The 17,797-nt window shown below is 49.9% G+C and overlaps 8 protein-coding genes and 1 non-coding gene across 9 annotated transcripts; 5 read left to right on the top strand and 4 right to left on the bottom strand.

Moving 5' to 3' along the window:
• Nucleotides 1–1,736: 1,736 nt before the first annotated feature.
• Pdw03_8024 (Zinc finger, MYND-type) lies at nt 1,737–3,590 on the top strand (the record flags this gene model as incomplete). The annotated part of the gene is made up of 1 exon (XM_014677683.1): nt 1,737–3,590. The coding sequence occupies one exon, from the start codon at nt 1,737–1,739 to the stop codon at nt 3,588–3,590; it is 1,854 nt and encodes a 617-aa protein (XP_014533169.1).
• A 701-nt stretch (nt 3,591–4,291) lies between these two features.
• Pdw03_8023 (Oxoglutarate/iron-dependent dioxygenase) lies at nt 4,292–5,723 on the bottom strand (the record flags this gene model as incomplete). Its single annotated transcript, XM_066101835.1, has 6 exons — nt 4,292–4,921; nt 5,014–5,164; nt 5,229–5,245; nt 5,321–5,374; nt 5,433–5,492; nt 5,553–5,723. 6 exons carry the CDS (start codon nt 5,721–5,723, stop codon nt 4,292–4,294), a joined length of 1,083 nt encoding a protein of 360 aa, XP_065956918.1.
• Nucleotides 5,724–6,608: 885 nt separating this feature from the next.
• Nucleotides 6,609–9,181, top strand: Pdw03_8022 (Posttranscriptional regulation nuclease (Mkt1), putative; the record flags this gene model as incomplete). The annotated part of the gene is made up of 7 exons (XM_066101834.1): nt 6,609–6,615; nt 6,680–7,042; nt 7,163–7,260; nt 7,325–8,254; nt 8,308–8,786; nt 8,848–9,040; nt 9,092–9,181. The coding sequence occupies 7 exons, from the start codon at nt 6,609–6,611 to the stop codon at nt 9,179–9,181; spliced, it is 2,160 nt and encodes a 719-aa protein (XP_065956917.1).
• Nucleotides 9,182–9,613: 432 nt separating this feature from the next.
• Pdw03_8021 (Protein disulfide-isomerase tigA) lies at nt 9,614–10,804 on the top strand (the record flags this gene model as incomplete). The annotated part of the gene is made up of 2 exons (XM_014677680.1): nt 9,614–10,142; nt 10,230–10,804. 2 exons carry the CDS (start codon nt 9,614–9,616, stop codon nt 10,802–10,804), a joined length of 1,104 nt encoding a protein of 367 aa, XP_014533166.1.
• A 538-nt stretch (nt 10,805–11,342) lies between these two features.
• Nucleotides 11,343–11,756, bottom strand: Pdw03_8020 (Heat shock factor binding 1; the record flags this gene model as incomplete). Its single annotated transcript, XM_014677679.1, has 3 exons — nt 11,343–11,428; nt 11,516–11,615; nt 11,676–11,756. The coding sequence occupies 3 exons, from the start codon at nt 11,754–11,756 to the stop codon at nt 11,343–11,345; spliced, it is 267 nt and encodes an 88-aa protein (XP_014533165.1).
• A 290-nt stretch (nt 11,757–12,046) lies between these two features.
• Nucleotides 12,047–13,182, top strand: Pdw03_8019 (RRNA processing protein (Ebp2), putative; the record flags this gene model as incomplete). The annotated part of the gene is made up of 2 exons (XM_014677678.1): nt 12,047–12,827; nt 12,893–13,182. The coding sequence occupies 2 exons, from the start codon at nt 12,047–12,049 to the stop codon at nt 13,180–13,182; spliced, it is 1,071 nt and encodes a 356-aa protein (XP_014533164.1).
• A 327-nt stretch (nt 13,183–13,509) lies between these two features.
• On the bottom strand, nt 13,510–14,735 carry Pdw03_8018 (Pseudouridine synthase; the record flags this gene model as incomplete). Its single annotated transcript, XM_014677677.1, has 2 exons — nt 13,510–14,651; nt 14,702–14,735. 2 exons carry the CDS (start codon nt 14,733–14,735, stop codon nt 13,510–13,512), a joined length of 1,176 nt encoding a protein of 391 aa, XP_014533163.1.
• Nucleotides 14,736–15,223: 488 nt separating this feature from the next.
• Nucleotides 15,224–15,305, bottom strand: Pdw03_tRNA103. Its single transcript has one exon. It is a non-coding gene; the product is annotated as a tRNA-His (tRNA).
• Nucleotides 15,306–15,665: 360 nt separating this feature from the next.
• Nucleotides 15,666–17,733, top strand: Pdw03_8017 (DNA (cytosine-5)-methyltransferase 1, replication foci domain; the record flags this gene model as incomplete). The annotated part of the gene is made up of 4 exons (XM_014677676.1): nt 15,666–15,870; nt 15,950–16,209; nt 16,274–16,432; nt 16,492–17,733. The coding sequence occupies 4 exons, from the start codon at nt 15,666–15,668 to the stop codon at nt 17,731–17,733; spliced, it is 1,866 nt and encodes a 621-aa protein (XP_014533162.1).
• Nucleotides 17,734–17,797: the final 64 nt, after the last annotated feature.

Here is a 17,797-nt window from a genome sequence, read left to right as displayed (position 1 = left end):
ATTCCATCTCTGCCCGATGTAGTCGCTAATGTGTGCAGGATTTCTCGAAGCCCTGCTCCTAGGATGAAACGAATAAACTTGAAACCCCAGAAAAAGGCGTGTAAACAAGCGGATATCAATTTCCGGCAGTTCGAAGGTGTTCTAATATTAGTTCGCCGTCTGTGCGCGCCACAGTTGCAGGCGCGTGTACGGAATCAACCCTGTCAATATGTGATAGAGGCCAGTGTCATCACATGAACCGGGATATTCGATTTGTCCTCGGCAAGTTGCTGAAAACTGTTTGTTGCTAAGTTTAAACACATTCTCGAAAAGAAAACTACCCTGTCCAGGGCTGATGAAACGGCGCCAGGGAGTATCAGAAACGTGATGGGACAGTTGACTCCACAATATTACACATCATAGTTAGGTAGAGCTATCAGGGGCCAGAAGATCCAGGCTAGACGGAAACACTTTCAGGTTCAGTTTCTCGAGCCCTTTTCACGTATCCCATTTGGACTATCATATGTGTTAGGATCGCTAGTGACGGAATGTGGGTTGCGTATCAAACTTTGCGGAGACGTGCAAAGAACAATTTCAACGTACACGAAGGAATTCAATTCTTTGATCTCGAGACTTGATCATTTAGTCATTCATTCTAAGCTGTTCGTGTCAATGAAATTTAGATGTAACACAACTCACTTCGAGCGTCGAATCACACTTGTGAGAAATTCTGTATTAACGGTTGCTCCGTCTCTGGGGAAAGGAATCCGGACTGAACTGCTTCGAGTCAGAACAAAAGACCGAAGCTATTCAAATAGTTCATCAGGGTCATTGGTAGATTGCGATGGTCACTGCTCAAGATCTACAGCCTCCGCTCGTGGTGCTGTCTGTCACATCAGGCAGCATCACATCGAGAGTTTGGCAACGATCGTCTCTCAATACATGTTGTACATCTTTTGATCTGACAGAAATCAACCCATCCTATGACAAGGATGTAGTATGGTGTGTGAAGATTTTAATCTTTATCAAGTGGCAACTCCGAGGTCGGTCCACAATGTGACAGAGGGTCGAGGGCAGATGAAGATGAAGAGATTGCAAGATATAGAAAGTGAGGTAAATGAAAGGAACTCAAAGAACGAATTATTGCCTTGTATTAATACAGATGCAATCACCAAATCAATAAGGGAGTGGGAAAAGGGAGAAAAAGGGTATAAACCCCCAAGGTGGCGCCAAATACTTGTCGGGTACAACCCATATTTGGTAATATTAAGGAGGCACCTGACGCTCTCCGCTTTTGCCTTCGCAAAAGCCTTCTTCTCTCCTCTTCCCCTCCATCGACAATCATCATCCATCGAATACTGCGCAGACGCATCTATCGTCTCATTGCATATTGCATTTGGTCTCTCTTTCATTTCTTCCCGTTACCTTGAGTCTCACCCTCTGAGTCTGAGTCTGAGTCTGAGTCTGAGTCTTGGTTACCCTTTCGCCCCCTTCTGGTCTTGGTCATTTTATCTCCTCTGCGATATTCTCAAACCCATACCCTCTTCATTCACCTGATGTCTTTGGATTGATTCCTCTCAGCGCGAGTTCCTGTTTCGTAGTGGGCATCATCCTATCTGGCTTGGATTCTACAACACCGTCAAGGTCCTCATCTTTTTGCATTTGATCCATATCTGGATGTCATCTTGCATCGATCGATACTACATTTCAATCTCTCGCTCTTTCATCACATCCCAGTTGTCAGTCATTCATTCATCATGCGGGAAGTCAATTTCAGTATTCCCAATGTGAATAAAGCCTCGGTCAACATCACCACTACCCTCTATGACCGTCGTGCCCTTGATTGCACATCAACTTTACCGCTCATCAACTCCCTCAATCATCTTGCATACCTCACAACTTCGTCCGCCCGGATTCGAGACATCCTCACTGTCGATGGCGGCATTGAGCGACTGGTATGCGTCCTCAAAGAGGGTCGCAGCAAGGATTTATTGGAAATGTGGAAATGGAGCCTCGCCTTCCAATGTGTCGTCAACATTGGCGTGCGGGGCTCTGAGGGTGTGAGGACAAGAGTAGTGGAAGCCGACATGGTCCCTGTCATTGCCACCATTCTGAACAACTACATCAAGGTGGTGAATAAGGTGCGATCGCGCAGTGATGTCGATTCCGAGAAGCAGACGTCTTCTAGGCAGTCAAAGCCCAGCAGCAGCCACGATGTCTCCACTCGTTTTACCCCTTTGGATGCAGATACCCAGACCGAGTCGCACCCACAGGTCCCGTCGCATCAACCACGTCGACAAGCCCCTCCGTCGAGCATCGAAATCCCCCAACCTTTCTACCAAGACAGCCAACCTACCGAGTCCGATGCCATGGATATCACATCTCCTCCTCGTGTCCCTTTGACCTCCCCCCCAGAGCGCAGTGCATTTGGCCAAGAAGCCAACAACCACCGGTTGAACGACGGGCGGTTCTCACGTGCTAGCAATCGCCTGCGGTCAATGCAACCACTTGCCACGGCAGTCCCCTCTATGGACACCACGGATGGGTTTGGATTACGTCCTGTGCGGGATGCCGAGCGTCTTCCTAGCATGCTTCCCAGTCTGCAGACTGGCATCGTCTCCCAACCCGACTCTCCGACCACCCCAAGTGGCCCCCTCCACTCACAACCTCGCAGCCTTCCTCAGACCATTGCCGCCCGCCAACGTCCTTTGATCCGCCAACAGCAGTCGGCGTCCGGCGAATCGGATGATGCCAACGGCGAAGATTCGACCATGGGGGATGATAGCACCATGGGACAGCCCGCTGAAACCATCGTAGGACTCCCGAACCGGATGGAACTTGACCGTGTGGACGAGCGGGAAACAACGATGCTTGACGATGTCTCCAACACCCATGATCTGACCGTCACTGATCCCTCCGAGGAAGGCGGTCCGGAGGTGGAGACTTTCAACATCACTCATCGTTCGACTGTCGACGGCAGCATCATTAATAACGGCAACACACAGGCCAATGGTGGACTCGGTCTTTCCCCTACCCAAGCCACCAATAATCCTAATTCTCCTACTCTCCCTCCTAGCCCCTACGCTGTGTACCTTCGTGACCGTCCCGCAGCTCAAGGAGTTTTGACAACCATGCCTCGGGATGAGGATGTTCTGATGTCCCTTCAGCTACTGGCATACGTCTCCAAATACTGCAACCTTCGAACCTACTTCCAGTCCTCTCACCTTGTCCCCAAATTGAAGATTGATCGCGAACTTCATCTTTTGGATGAGGACGCCGATCCGTCTTCGCCAATTGAGGTGTGCGAGGAAGAAGACGAGTATCTGATTCCCGATGATTTCAACATCTTCCCCCTGGTGGAGAAGTTTACTGTTCGACATCACACTAAGGACATGCAATACTGGGCGTGCGTGGTCATGAGAAACCTCTGCCGTAAGGATGAGGCCAGAGGTGGCATTCGCCAATGCGCCTATTACAAGTGTGGCAAGTGGGAAGAGTTCCAGCGTCAGTTTGCCAAGTGTCGGCGTTGCCGTCGCACCAAATATTGCAGCAAAGATTGCCAGAAGTCCGCGTGGGTATACCACCGGCACTGGTGTCATACGACCCCTTGATACGACTCGATGACCCCAGAGGAGTTTCATTTTGATTTCAATGCATATCGACTCGCATAGCGTCATATCCGTCTTGCGTCTCCCTTTCATTCTATTACAAGGCCCCTCTCTCGCATGGTATATCAGAGCCTGATGGTGTTTCCATTTCGACCCGAAGATACCTTACACGTCTAGCCTTTCCATATTCCCTCTCTCGCACAGCTTGCCTTCATCTTGATTCAATGACGTAGGGCTGTCATTTGCGATCCCTTTTTCATTGCTCATATCCACATTGATCATTTCTCATGACTGTATATCTCATTCCAACCTCCTCATCAGAGGTGAATTCCTCTTGCCCTTTGTTTTTTTTGTTTTTTTTTTGGGACCATTATGGTTTTTCATTATGGTTTTTCTCATAACTAATTGCGTTGTCACGAGTTTCTTATGTTAGTAGATGAGCATCATTGCCGACACCTTGGCCGTGTTATGGTCATCTGGAGCATTTCATTCAGGTGCACATTCTATCTATGATTTTGATTTATGTCCGGAGGACTTTTTTTTTATCTGCGTTTGCACTATCCCACAACGGCACCGGCGTTCTACAATTTATTCCCAGTCTCACGAACGACTCTGTTCAAATCTACTCAATGACCCGTATGCTACATGTCGTCGATCTAGGCTTACCGGATCAAACATTGAAGCTCTCCGATCTCGCCTCACCCTCACTTCTCCTTAGTAAACCCATAGGTAGCCTCCAGCCTGGACATAAGATGTTCATGCGCCGTCAAAGGCCTTTTCCCAGGCACCAAATGGCCCGCGCCACCCCCAAACCCAACCTTCCCTTCAGCAGGAACACCCCCAGTCCGCTCACGATGCGCAGCAACAATCCCACTAGGAACAGGCACCAACTCCGTCTCATCAATAGGATGACAGAAATATACCAGCGTATACCGATCCTGCGGATTCGGGCTGCGCTGCTCAGAAAGCGGGAAGACAACACGGTGCACCGTCGACTTCAGCAGCCCATCCGTCCAGTAACTCAGCAAATCGCCGATGTTCACCAAGATAGGCGGGAACGGATACCCCTCGGCCTCGGCTGCAGTGCCGGGCACGATGGGAACGGGCGCCCAGTTGCCTTCCGGAGTCAGGATCTCTAGACCTGGCTGGCCCGGCCGCTGGAAGAGAAGCGTGACGCTGCCGTAGTCGGAGTGCGCGCCGGCTCGCACGTCCTTATCATGCTTGTAGGCTGCTGTTGTTGGCGAGAAGATCGATGGGTAATACAGGTACCGTAGGATGCTGCCTGTCGGGCCTGTGCTTGGGTCATGACGGGTTGTGAAGAAGTCTTCTTGGATCTGGGTTTGGGTAGTTGGTATACATCATTGATTTGTAGAGTTGTGTGGAAAGTGGGGGCTGGTGGAAGTATAGATCTAGTTGAGTTACGTACCTCTAGTCCTAAAGCTAGCAGAGTCAGAATTCGGGTGCAAGTTTTGTTGCAGAGTTCGGCAAAGCCGTTGATCTCCGCTTCGTGGGGGGTTAGTGACGGTGGCAGAGGCTGCTGGGCTTTGCCGTCTTTGAAGTCGCCGAAGTTCATGGCTCTGATTGGGTGTTTAGTTCAGGGTTGGGAGTATTGCAAGGTTCGGATATATGGTTGTTACATACTCTTTGAAGTCACCGGTCTATCAGTTTGCCACATCTAGTGTCAGTCTTCGTACTCTATACCAGGCAACCAGTGAGTCAGAGCCATGACCTACCCGCTGATGCTCGGGGTCGAGGGTTTCCGTATGCATTCCGGACCAGCCACGATTCTGTAGATAGTGTCGTTAGATTTGAATATGCCGGTTTGTCTTGAGTCTCGTTACAAACGTTCGGCTGGATGCGGCAAGTCTCTTTCTCCTCTGCGGGAGACGAAAAAAACTTCTTTGACTATATGGATGATCAGGTACGGTACATATAGATGTCAACTGATTACAGTGCAAGTCTTACCAATCCGAATCCACAGTCCACATCCTCCACAGTGAAATCGGTTCCCTTGCTGTTGACATAAAGAAAGCCATACTTTGTGGCGGCATCCAGCATGGCCTTCCCCACGGCGGGGTCACGGGGATTGGAGATGTCAATGACAGGAAGCTCAATTGGGGCTGTAGTATCCGTCATTTTGAAGAATAGACAGGAAAGGGTTTTTTGGAATTTAACGATTAAAAATTGGATTGAATATATAGTTGCGAATGGGGTTTGAACCTACTACTATTACACATGTGATTGGATCCAACTAGTTGACTAGTTCTCGCGTATCTCAACTGAGTCATCCGCGTATTCACAAGATCAAAAATGGATCCAGCCAATCCAATTACCAGTTCAACGACTGGCTCCAGTCAGTTTTCTGGGTCAATTCCGAGCCCGGGCGGTATCCGACTTGAATGGACTACCCCCGGGGAACCCCGCGTGTCATTGCCCCCGCTTATACCCCTGGGAGTTCTTCATTGGATCTTATAGACATCTATGGATGCATAATGAAACTTGGTAAGTAGGAAGATGAGTCTAGATTGTCTATACAGTTGGAAAAGTTTTTGTAAGTTATTGACTCTATAGTATACTGTGGATTTGTGGATTTGTGGGACTGTTGTGGTTCTATTTAAACACATATTCCAGATGACTTCATTATAAGCCGTACATTCTTCTATAAAGAGCAGATAAACAGGAACCCGAGTGCAAGCAAGAGCTAAACCTAGAATAAAACCGAACAGAAGACCCATATCCAAACAGAAGTGGTTGAGACGAGCGACCAAACCCGATATGCTACATCAAAGGCAAAAAAACAAAAGGACCAACTCCAACTCCGCCTTTCCCCCCCCCCCCCCCCCTCGTGATCTCCCTCTCCCTCATTCCTAGAACCCAAACAATCCCAGCTCCGATTCATCAAATTCTTTGAATACGGAGCTTTTGATCTGCTCTCACCTTTGATTTAACCTCTTGTTCCCCACATTCGGGCCTTGATGCCCGGCGTTGCCGTGCTTTCAGGTGACAGACAGCTCCAAAACCATGCCGAGTATGCAAAAGCACAGCTCCACAATCCACAATCGCACCAGCTAACCTTTCATCTCCATGACTAGTCCGTCCTCTCGATGAATGGGCCGTTGGCCGCACCCAGTCCTTGCCCCTCTCAGCCTTGAAGGGCGCCGTCGTCGGCATCGATGCGTCGCACTACATCAACCAACATCTCGTGAACCAGGCAACCCGGGAAGCTCTGTTAGGCGCACTAGGCGGATTTCCGTTCGCTTTGAAAGCTATTATCGAGAAGGAATTGCAGACTATCAAGAATCTTGGCGTCGCTACCATCTTCGTGTTCAATGGCTTGGATTTCGGCAAGAAAGAGAACCGCGCCCAGCCCGCAGCGTCGCGCTCATTCGAACAAGCTTGGGACCTTTACGACCAGCAACAGGCAGACCAGGTGGTTGATGCCTTCAGCAGCGCTGGTATGATCACCCACTATCCCTATTTCAATACCTCCTCAGTCATGGACCCGTGGGGCTCTTATCGTTACTACTGGGCACAGCGAAGCTTCCCTACAAGCGCTGACACAACCCGACCCTCAGGCACCCCGCCCCCAGAGATCTTTTACAGGTTCCTGCAACGGATTTTGACGCAGAACGATGTGGAATTCATCGTAGCGCCATACAGTGCCGCGGCTCAGGTGAGTGGCATACCCTATGCAACCATGGTTGGAATGTTAAGAGCTAACAAATTTATCTGAACAGCTCTCTTACCTCGCCCGTGGGAGCAACCCTGTGGTTGATGCGGTCTTTGCCCCCTCCGAAGCTCTCTTGTTTGACCTTGACAAGCTGGTCACTCGCATCGACACCGAGCCTGCGCAATTCTTCTGGATCACGAAGCAAACCTGCCAGGAGGAGCTGGGTCGACTTTCCAATGAACAATTCCTGGACTTCTGTTTACTACTGGGCTCCCCATTCCTACGCTCCCTCCCACTTTTTGAGAACCCTGCTTACCCCGGGAAAAGCCCCACCATTCGTGATGCGTTGCCGATGTTCAACGCAGCTGGACGCAGTGCATTGACACTGTGTGCCCAATTTGAAGAAGATCGCCGTATGCAGGAGCTTCAATACGCAGATCTGTATAAGCGAGCGTATATGATTGTGAAGCACCATGTCTACATTGACGTGGAAGGTCGAGTTGGTCCCATGGATCAAGGGAATACCTCGTCGGATATGCATGAGCTTATCGGGCAGCGCCTCCCAGAAGAGCTGTACTTCTATCTCTCTAAAGGTATCATTGGAGCGGATGTACCCAACTTCCTCACAACTGGCGAAGTTCGCATCTCGCTACCGCTGGGCACCGAAGACACCGAGATTTATCGCCAGCTCGTGGGGGAAATTTTGACACCTATACGCACTCAGTCTATTTGCCTTCTAGCAAACTCGCTTCATCGATTCTACCAAACCAAAGTCATTCGGATCCGCCCGTGGTTCGATGAGAACTCAGAGCGGACGATCAACCTCAAGGGTATCCCATCAGTCAAGGAAACCATCCACTCCTGGAAGATCCACGGAGAACAATTCCCCGAAAGTATCAGGAAGCTTCAGGCGCCTCGCGGATCCTTTGAGTTCGCTGTCCAGAGCTTAAGCGACACTGACTTTGTATCCAAGTCATTTGCCAATAAGGAAACACCCGTAAGCTTACCCATAGATCTAACGTTGGTTTCGATAGCTAACAGCTTCCGAAGGCCCTTTCAACGCAGGAGGATATTTTATCTAATGTTATGTGGCGTTTCCTCCAACTGCGTGGATACATTGACGACAAGCACAAGCTCACTCCGTGGGGCCAGTGTCTAGTGCATGCATTGTCAACTATTGATCCTGCGGACAACCTCGAGGAATCTATATTCATTGCCATTGAGATGATCCGCTTGGGTCTCCTCAACACCAAAAAGTGGTTTTCACATGTATCTGGCGGTCCTATGAGAGGGTCGGAAGATGACAAGACCTTCAACATGCTTGTTTCACGGGTTGCATGTGTTGCCAAGCTTCAGCACAAGAGCATTGGATATTCTGGACCTCTGAGTCGTCAACTTCTTTGCTACCGCTCTTTGATTTCTGAGGTGCGCTCTGCATTGAGGAATTTAATAGAGGTGGTGCTGGCTAGTCTGTTGCTCAGTGGCGACGCTGACCGGGACCGGAACGACTGGACTAAAATGGCCATCAAGTATGTTCCTTCTAGACCAACTATGCTAGATCTGGACTGTTGTTCTGACCAATTTCTTTAGACTTCCGTTTATTGATGATAACGACTGTGGACTTGGAATTGCGGTTCGGACTTACCTCGATGACCTACCCCTACAGGCAAATCCAACCTCGCCGGAGGCTCGAGCGGACGTGAAAGCAAAGGGCAAGGAATGGTTCCAACATAGCGAAAGCTTTGTTGGAAACTTGGATTTGGCATTCAAGCTGTGGGATGCGGTTCGTATTGTCTGATTTTATATGTTGAGCAAAGGCTGATTTTCAAGATAGGTTTACGCAGGCACACAGAGTACGGGCAAGGAGTTCAAGGAGGCAAAGCTCTGGGAAGACGCAAACAAATGGCTGGCAGAGAGACGATGATACGGGCAATCTTTTCCAACGACACCAAGCAACTACCGCGTGGATTCCGGGTTAACAATCGCAGCTTGCAATGGAAGTTATGCCAACAACTCTGATCTTGCTGGAAATGCGACATTGGCATTTCTCTAGTGTATTACTAATTACCCAGGTAGCAACAGAGACCAAAAAAAACCAAGAAAACGAACAAGAAACTCGATAACAGCCAAGAGCATAATAAGAGATATTAAAAAAAACCCCCCATTTCATGGATGTCATATCGTAAGATGTCAGCCTTGGAAGTAGATGAATGTGATCTGCAGAGATGTGGAGTCACCAAGTGGCCTCTTCGGCTGTGTTTGTCATCGCCTCCCCGAGCCTTAACTCCGTCGCCCGATTTCTTTGTGAATTGTTACTTTCCACGAGAGTGTACTCACATTTAAATCTCTATACAATATGGCACGCTTGAGCTTCCTGCTCCTCGGAGCCCTCTCAGCCCTCAGCGGCTTCGCCACTGCAAGCAACTCCGCAGTGAAAGACCTGATCCCCACCAACTTCGACGAAGTCGTCCTGGCCGGCAAGCCCGCACTGGTCGAATTCTTCGCACCCTGGTGCGGCCACTGCAAGAACCTCGCCCCCATTTACGAGGAGCTTGCGCAGGCCTTCGCCTTCGCCGAAGACAAGGTCACCATCGCTAAGGTTGACGCCGACGAGAACCGCTCGCTGGGCAAGCGCTTCGGTATCCAGGGCTTCCCTACTGTGAAGTGGTTCGACGGAAAGAGCGACCAGCCTGAGGAGTACAATGGCGGTCGTGATCTCGAGAGCCTGTCCGCCTTCATCACCGAGAAGACCGGCATCAAGCCTCGTAGCGCTAGCGCGCAGAAGGTGGTCAGCAACGTTGAGATGCTGAACGATGCTTCTTTCAAGACTGTCGTTGGTGGCGATAAGGATGTGCTGGTCGCTTTCACTGCCCCGTGGTGTGGACGTGAGTTGATTCTCTAGTCGAACTGGCTTTGGCCTACTTTGGTCTAGTCGCATGATCTGTTTTGCTAATTGTTCGTCCCTTGCTCAGACTGTAAGACCCTCGCTCCTACCTGGGAAACCCTCGCCAATGACTTCGCCCTCGAGTCCAACGTTGTAATCGCCAAGGTTGACGCCGAAGCTGAGAACTCTCGTGCCCTGAGCAAGGAACAGGGTATCACCGGATTCCCTACCATCAAGTTCTTCCCCAAGGGCTCGACCGAGGCCGAGGCGTACTCCGGCGCACGCTCTGAGGAAGCATTTGTCAAGTTCATCAACGAGAAGGCGGGTACCCACCGTGCTGTCGGTGGCGGTCTTGACAGCTTGGCCGGCACCATCTCCGTTCTGGACGAGATCGTTACCGAGAACGTCGCCGCGCAGAAGTTTGACAAGCTGGTGACTGAGATTAAGAAGGCCGCCAACGACCTGCGCGACAAGTACGCCGAGTACTATGTCAAGGCTGCGGAGAAGCTGAGCAAGAACGAGGGCTACGCCATCAAGGAGCTCACTCGCCTCCGTAAGATCCTGGCTAAGGGTGGCTCCGCTCCCGAGAAGTTGGATGATATTCTTTCTCGTAGCAACATTCTCCAACGCTTTGTTGGCCAGGAGAAGCGCGATGAGCTTTAAGTGCTTGGCGATGTTATTTCTGGATGTTTGCATTTTTCCCTTGTGGATTTTTGGCTTAAGGCTCTAGTCACGGTGATTCTAGAATGAGGACTGGGACTGCCAAAAAGCTTGGATTAGAAGGAAAGGTACTGGATTGTATACGAAATGTTGGCTTGAAACTGCATATTGTACGAACAAAGTATGAACGTCGAGGCTTTCTGCCTGTTCAAAAACTCCCATGTGATTTATGAACTAGATCCACGCATGTAAGTTCAGAAAACTGATTCTTCTGTAGGAGTGTCCTTGTTTGATTGTGGGGTATCTATGAAATTGTAAAAGTAAAAGTATCAGCATCAGACACAGGTCGGTTACCTGGCCGTTCAATGCACACTCCCAGAAAGCATCGTGTATGCCAGATATGAAGTATGTGTTGGGATATTAGTACACAGATTCAGCAGAGCTGGACAGCCCAAAAGTCCAGCACTTATGGCTCTCTTGCCGAAAACGCCACGCAAAAATGAACGCACAAAATCAGAGTATGGTTAATAGGCGTTCGTATTTATTTTGCCGGACTCGGGGCGCCGGCCCCCACAGAGGCAGTTAGAGATGCTTCTAGCTCATCTAGACGCTTGGTCATATCATCCACTGCGCATAAAGATAGGTTAGTTCGCAGTCGCAGGCCTCAAAGTGTATTGGTGGTCATTGTGGAGGATGATTGAGGCAGGGGCTCACGTTTCCCGAACATCTCCGTAGAGACCTTATCGAATTTGGTTTGGAGTTCATTAAGCAGATCGTCTACAGCTGCGGTGAGCTGGCCTTGCGCTTCGGAGTTCTAAGGGCATTCATTTAGCAAGGGCAATGAGTGGGGGTTGAGCTTGTAGAAGGTATGTACCGGTTGGGACAGAAGAGACACACCCGCCAGTGGGGAGCTCTCTGGCTTATCTGGAGAAGGAGGCCTGGAATCGTCGACCATTGTGAGACTATCCAATCGCTGTACAGACTGCTTGAGGTATGTAGAGACGAGACACAGTTGACAGGGCGGTGGGACTCGATAAGGGATCGGGTCATGTGTATTTCCGAGATTGTGCTGTGAGTGGACTAGCGTAGTGTTATCGGCAGCACTAGCCAAATCAGGCCTGGCGCGATTTCAAAAAAATCCCGTGGATTCTCTGATGCGGGTTTGATAGCAAGTTGCTTTCTCTTTCAATTCTTTTCAAATCACACAAAATACAATTTCCCCTTTGTGTTTTCATCAAAGCAGCAATGGGCAAGCGCAGCAAGTTACTCCAGGCTCTCGATGCCCACAAGGGCCGCGATTTCGCTGCCGTGAAGCAGAAGAAATTGATCAAGGCCGCGGAAAAAAAGAAGTCTAAGAAGGCTACTGTCGCCCCTGAGGACAAGATCGCGGAGGAGGAAGAGGAGGAAGAAAAGGCCGCCAGCTCTGATGCCGAAGAGGAAGAAGAGGGAGAAGAGGAAGAGCAGGAAGAGGTCGACCAGGACGAGGAGATGGAAGATGGGGAGGAAGAGGAAGAGGAAGAAGATATCCCACTGTCTGACCTCGAAGAAGATGAGCGTGAAGATGTCGTTCCTCACCAACGTTTGACAATCAACAACTCTGCCGCTATCCTCTCCGCCCTCAAGCGCATTTCCTTCATCGGCCCCAACACCCCATTCTCAGAGCACAACTCCCTAGTCTCGAAAGAGCCGATCGAGGTTGAAGACGCCAATGACGATCTGAACCGTGAATTGGCTTTCTACAAGGTCTGCCAAGCTGCTGCTACCCAGGCCCGTGGCCTGCTGAAGAAGGACGGCATTCCCTTCACCCGGCCGGGCGATTACTTCGCGGAGATGGTGAAGAACGATGAGCACATGAGCTTGATTAAGAAGAAGCTTTACGAGGAGGCAGCCAGCAAGAAGGCTTCTGCTGAGGCGCGCCGCCAGCGTGATCTTAAGAAGTTCGGAAAGCAAGTCCAGAACTCCAAGTTGCAGCAGAGACACAAGGAGAAGCGCGAGATGTTGGAGAAGATCAACACCTTAAAGAAAAGTTTGTTTTCACCCTTGATATCTTCCTATAAGTTTCGCAGTCGCTAACCTGAATTTTTCACACAGAGCGCAAGGCTGACACCTCTGCCCCTACCGACGATGCCAATGACATGTTCGACGTTGCTATTGACGAGGCTACCCAGCCCGAGAAGAAGCGTAGCCGTGGCGACGGCCCCGGTGGCTCCAAGCGCCAGAAGAAGGATGCCAAGTTCGGATTTGGAGGCAAAAAGCGTCATGCTAAGAGCGGTGATGCCATTTCTAGCGGTGATCTGAGCAACTTTTCTGCTAAGAAGATGAAGGGTGGTGCAAAGCGACCCGGCAAGAGCAAGAGAGTCCAAGCCAAGGGACGCAACTGATCGTTTCAATGTGATGGGTTATGTTGTGACATTGCATTTGTATCGTGCATCATGTAATTATTTTTTCTTGCTTGGGTCTGGATAACCAAAAAATAGCAGTTTTGATTTCTTATCTCCATGACTTGCGAATGTCAGACTTTGAAGGTATAGCATCAAAACAGCGGCAAGGGAACGGCTCTAAGAGAGAAAAGTGACAACTTGTAGATATTATAAGCTATGTTTACACGTAAAAGGCAAGGAATGATACATAGAACAATTGGCTTGAATGGCTGATTTTGCAGATCGCAAGTCTATTTACAAATGCTACATCATTTGGGAGACTGTAGTCTATTGAGCTGCGTCAGCTTCAGCCTTGGTGGCTCTCTTCTCCTCCCACTCGGTCAAAAATTTCTCCACCTTTGGTCCCCAGACCTCTTCGCCGGCGTCAAGGTCCTTGTACTCCAAAACCTTATCCGGTGAAAGTTCATAGTCACCTTGACGACTGCGCACTAGCTCACTCATCAGAGCACAGCTACCAACAGCTTTACCCAGATCATGCGCCAGTGAGCGGACATAGAAGCCCGAGGTGACAGTCATCTTGATCTTCACCGCGGGGGGCTGGGGCTTGGGCTCCTCCGCAGGCACAACAGGGACCTCTATGGTTGCAGGTTCGGGGGCAGTAGGCTCAAGTGCAGGCGCTGCCTCGGTCTCAGAAACCTTTTGCTTCTTAGCAGCCTCCGCACTATCCTCCTTCGCCTCATCCGCCGGAGGCGGCGACTTCCGCTTGGTAGAAGAAGCTTCGGGGACTTGGGTCGTGAGCTCACCCTCGGCCGGTGGCACAGACACCAAGGCTTCCTGATCAAGAAGCTTCTCAGCAACAGCCTTCTCATCACCTGTCATCTCCTCCTCGGGCCATTTGTACTCGTGCGTGCCAGGCTCGTACCACTCCACAATCTCCATGTTCAAGACCTCAACGGGCCGGTGCTTAATCTCAATCGGCGGCACTTTTCCCTCGCGCGCATACTCGTACAGCTTCTTTCCATTGACTCGCAAAGCAGAGAAAATGGGCGGCTTCTGCATGATGTTCCCGCGGAACTGTTCCAGCGCCTTCTCGACTGTTTCGCGCGTGATGTGTTCGTAGGGCGCGCGACGCACGATTTTTCCAAGACGGTCGTAGGTATCCGTCTCCGCGCCGAAGGTCACTATGGTTTCGTAGCTCTTGGTGCAGGCCAGGAAATCCTGGAGGGACTTTGTGCCCTTGCCAATTCCCGTGATGAGCACACCTGTCGCGAGCGGGTCTAGGGTTCCGCCGTGGCCGATCTTCACTTCGAGGCGTTGGTGGCGACGGCGTTTACGCTGGAATTGGCTCTCACGGTCACGCCGCGCGCGTTCTTCTTCTAACCATGGTCTGAATGTCTTGGAGGGGTTGAAGTGTTTCTGTAAAGTGCGGATCACGTCGGCGGAGGTAACGCCTTGCGGCTTGTGGACGGCTATCGGAGAAATTAGATCCATGTCTTGCTTTGGTAGGACTTAAGCTCACCGAAGACGCCTTCGAGGATCTTTTCGCCAGACATTGTTCTGCGAAAAAGTCGAAACCCTGGAGGGAATGGCATCTGGAGAGATGGGAGTCGAACCAAGATGGAAAAAATGTTATTTAGTAGAGGTCGAGCTCCCGCCTTTACGGCAGTTCCTTAGGTCTACCAGGCGACTGCTCTTTTATTCAATTTTACTGTTTCTAGAATATTAATAAAAGTATCGATAATTCTTAGACATTAAGTACTATACAGAGAAAAGCCCTCGGAATTTTCAAGTGCGATTTGAAGGATCATTAGCTTCGATCTCTTTGATGTCCTTGCAAATACAACATACTCTTCTAGACTTCACCGAAGATGGGGATGAAAGGTTCACTGTTTTGATTACTTTGTCTCATAGTCATGGAATAGATCGATTTTGTATAACAAGAAGCCTCTGATTAGTTACTTGGTAGCCTGCGATCAACCAACATGTTCCTAATACAAATAAAAAAAAAATTGAGAAAGAAGAGGGGAAAGAAAAAAAGAACTGGCGCCACCCGGAATCGAACCGGGGCTAACACAGATCATTGTATACCACAATGTGTCGTCATACCACTAGACCATGGCACCTTTCAATGAGAGTTCAGATATCGGAATAGCAAATTTCACAGAAATTCAACACCGTCCAGGTAGTGTCTCAATCGATCCGTGGACAACTGAAACCTTACCTAGTTGTAGTAATTATAGGGTCTGCACGTGATAGCCTTGTGGTTGGATTCCCGGTAAATCAGGCAGAACCCCCATGTAATTAATTCCTGGTAACCCGTTGTATCTGTAATTTACTGGTCGATGACATGACTTCGACTGTTGACAACTACAAGCTTTCCAAGTCACTTTCTTATTGCTTTCATATTCTCAGTTACTGAACTTCGCATACCTTTAACTGCTCCTTCATAACTTATCCTTGACACCCACCATGCCAATTCCACCATGACCTCCCGCGAAGAAACCGTTCTAGCTCCCACCGATCCCTCTATCACTGATGAGAACGATTGGTGGGAGTTCGGCCTGACCGATGTGAAGGTCCTGAAGCCTGGGAAGATGCTATATGCAAATCTACTGGACGCCACCGAACAGAACCCAGTGCAAGTGATCGGCTTCTTAGAGCCGCTTCGCGAGGACCAGGAACACTTGAGTGCGTATCGGTGCAGTTACATCTCCGTTATCAATGCGTGTTTATCGAGTAGCTTGCTGACCAGTCACTTGCTCACCAGTGCTCAACCCGGATTACCCTCCCAAGCGCATTATTATTGACGAAGTTACACACTATGCCTATGGTCAAACTGAAGACAAGAGTATTGAGCTCTGGGTTGCTGGTAAAGCGGGCTGGTACGACATCATTTCGCCCGCCAAGGGTTTCACACCCACATACAATCGCATGGTTCAGGCCATTGACCTGCTATATTTCCTGGTCGATAAGCACCAGCAAGGAAAGAGACAGATCAATCCCTCTTTTAGGAGTCTCTGTGAACAAGTGAGTCTTTCCGTTTTCGGCAAGGCGCTATACAAACTGAGGCCTAATGTTCATCCTCCCTTAGTACACTTACCACACATATGGCTCATGTGAGACCCGAGAACAGTCAGTTGAGGTCTTTGCGACACACGCTGCATTCTTGCTTCGGTGCATGATTCAAGGAGATGCGGATGTGGAATGGAAGAAAACAAACGTCTTCGTCCATCTGCGTCGCCATTTTAATGTGAGTGAAAAAGCGCTCTCGTTTACGATAGCCTATCGGCATACTGATAATAACTCTAGGATGACTATAATAGGCTGATGGAAGAGCTTTCGCCCTCCGAGGAAAGCGAAACTGAGGAACCCCAAGACGAACCAGAAGTGGCAACCCCTCGGCATCAGCCTGCAGCAATCTCAAAATCACAAGCCGATGCCATCTACCAGTTGCTCAAGGACCTCAGAGAAGAAGGTCACCTGGCCAAACGTCGCCTGCACATTGACCTCCTGGGAGAACGCTTGGCAGAACGATTCTCTCTCAGCAACGAAGATGCCCAGAAAATCATTGTAACCAGGGCCAGCGCCGTACTAGAAATGATGAACGAAGAAGACTTTCGATGGCCTCGCTATGTCATCCATAGAGAACTCACACATGCATCCACAAAATCTGCCCCTCTGCCCGCTGCACTCCTAACCCCCCTGGATTCGCAGGAAGAGTCCAGTGACGATGAACGTTACGGCAGGACTCAGAAGTCCGTGCTGCGCCCCAAAGTCAACATGGTCTCTAATAAAGTGACCGGCAAGCGAAACCGCAATGCCCCCACAAATCGGGAGACAGTCGAATCCAATGACGAGGAAGACCAAGAGAACACCAACGAAATCGACGATGTCGACGAGATCGAGACACCCAGCAAAACCCGTGGCCATGAATTAATCAGAGATCCATTCTCAGCCACAAAGCCTCGGACTCGCTCCTTCCTGTCCACCGCCTCGAGCGGCGTTGGCCCCTCTCTAATGAAGAGCCTGTTCAAGGAAAATATCAAAAAAGACAAACTCCAGACTCCTCCCACATCTTCATCGCCATCTCAAAAGCTTCTGACTCCGGAGCGTGATCCAACTCCAGACACGGCACAGGAAATTGACGAATTTATCGACGAGACATCTAATACCTGGACATGCCGCATGCTCGGATGCGAGAAGGTGATTTCGACCTCGGATCGAATCGAGCGCAAGAAGCTCGTGGGCGACCATGCTGGAGAACACGAGTGGGAGATGCAAATGAAGGTGGAGCTGATGGAATCGGAGAAACGCATGCACTCTTCCTTCCCTGTTAACAACCTCATGCAATACGTCGTTGACGCACATGTGCTGCAAATGCGCACTGCATTCCCGGAGTTCTATTCTATCAAAGAAAACAGCGCGGTTCAGAACGGTGAATATCCCCTGGATGAAAAGACATCCATTCTCGGGACCGAGGGATTAGAAGAAGAGGATGAAGAGGATGATGAAGATCAGGAGCTTGAGGACCTCGCGAACGGTTACACCTGATCCGGTCATCCTGAAATTAATGATTGTTATGAGCCACGACGTTCATCGGAACTCGGAAACCCAG

The sequence above is a fragment of the Penicillium digitatum genome, chromosome 3 (genome assembly GCF_016767815.1).
Source record: "Penicillium digitatum chromosome 3, complete sequence".
Taxonomy (NCBI): Eukaryota; Fungi; Ascomycota; class Eurotiomycetes; order Eurotiales; family Aspergillaceae; genus Penicillium; species Penicillium digitatum.
Note: the sequence above shows the minus strand (reverse complement) of the source record. Positions and strands in the feature narration are given on the sequence as shown.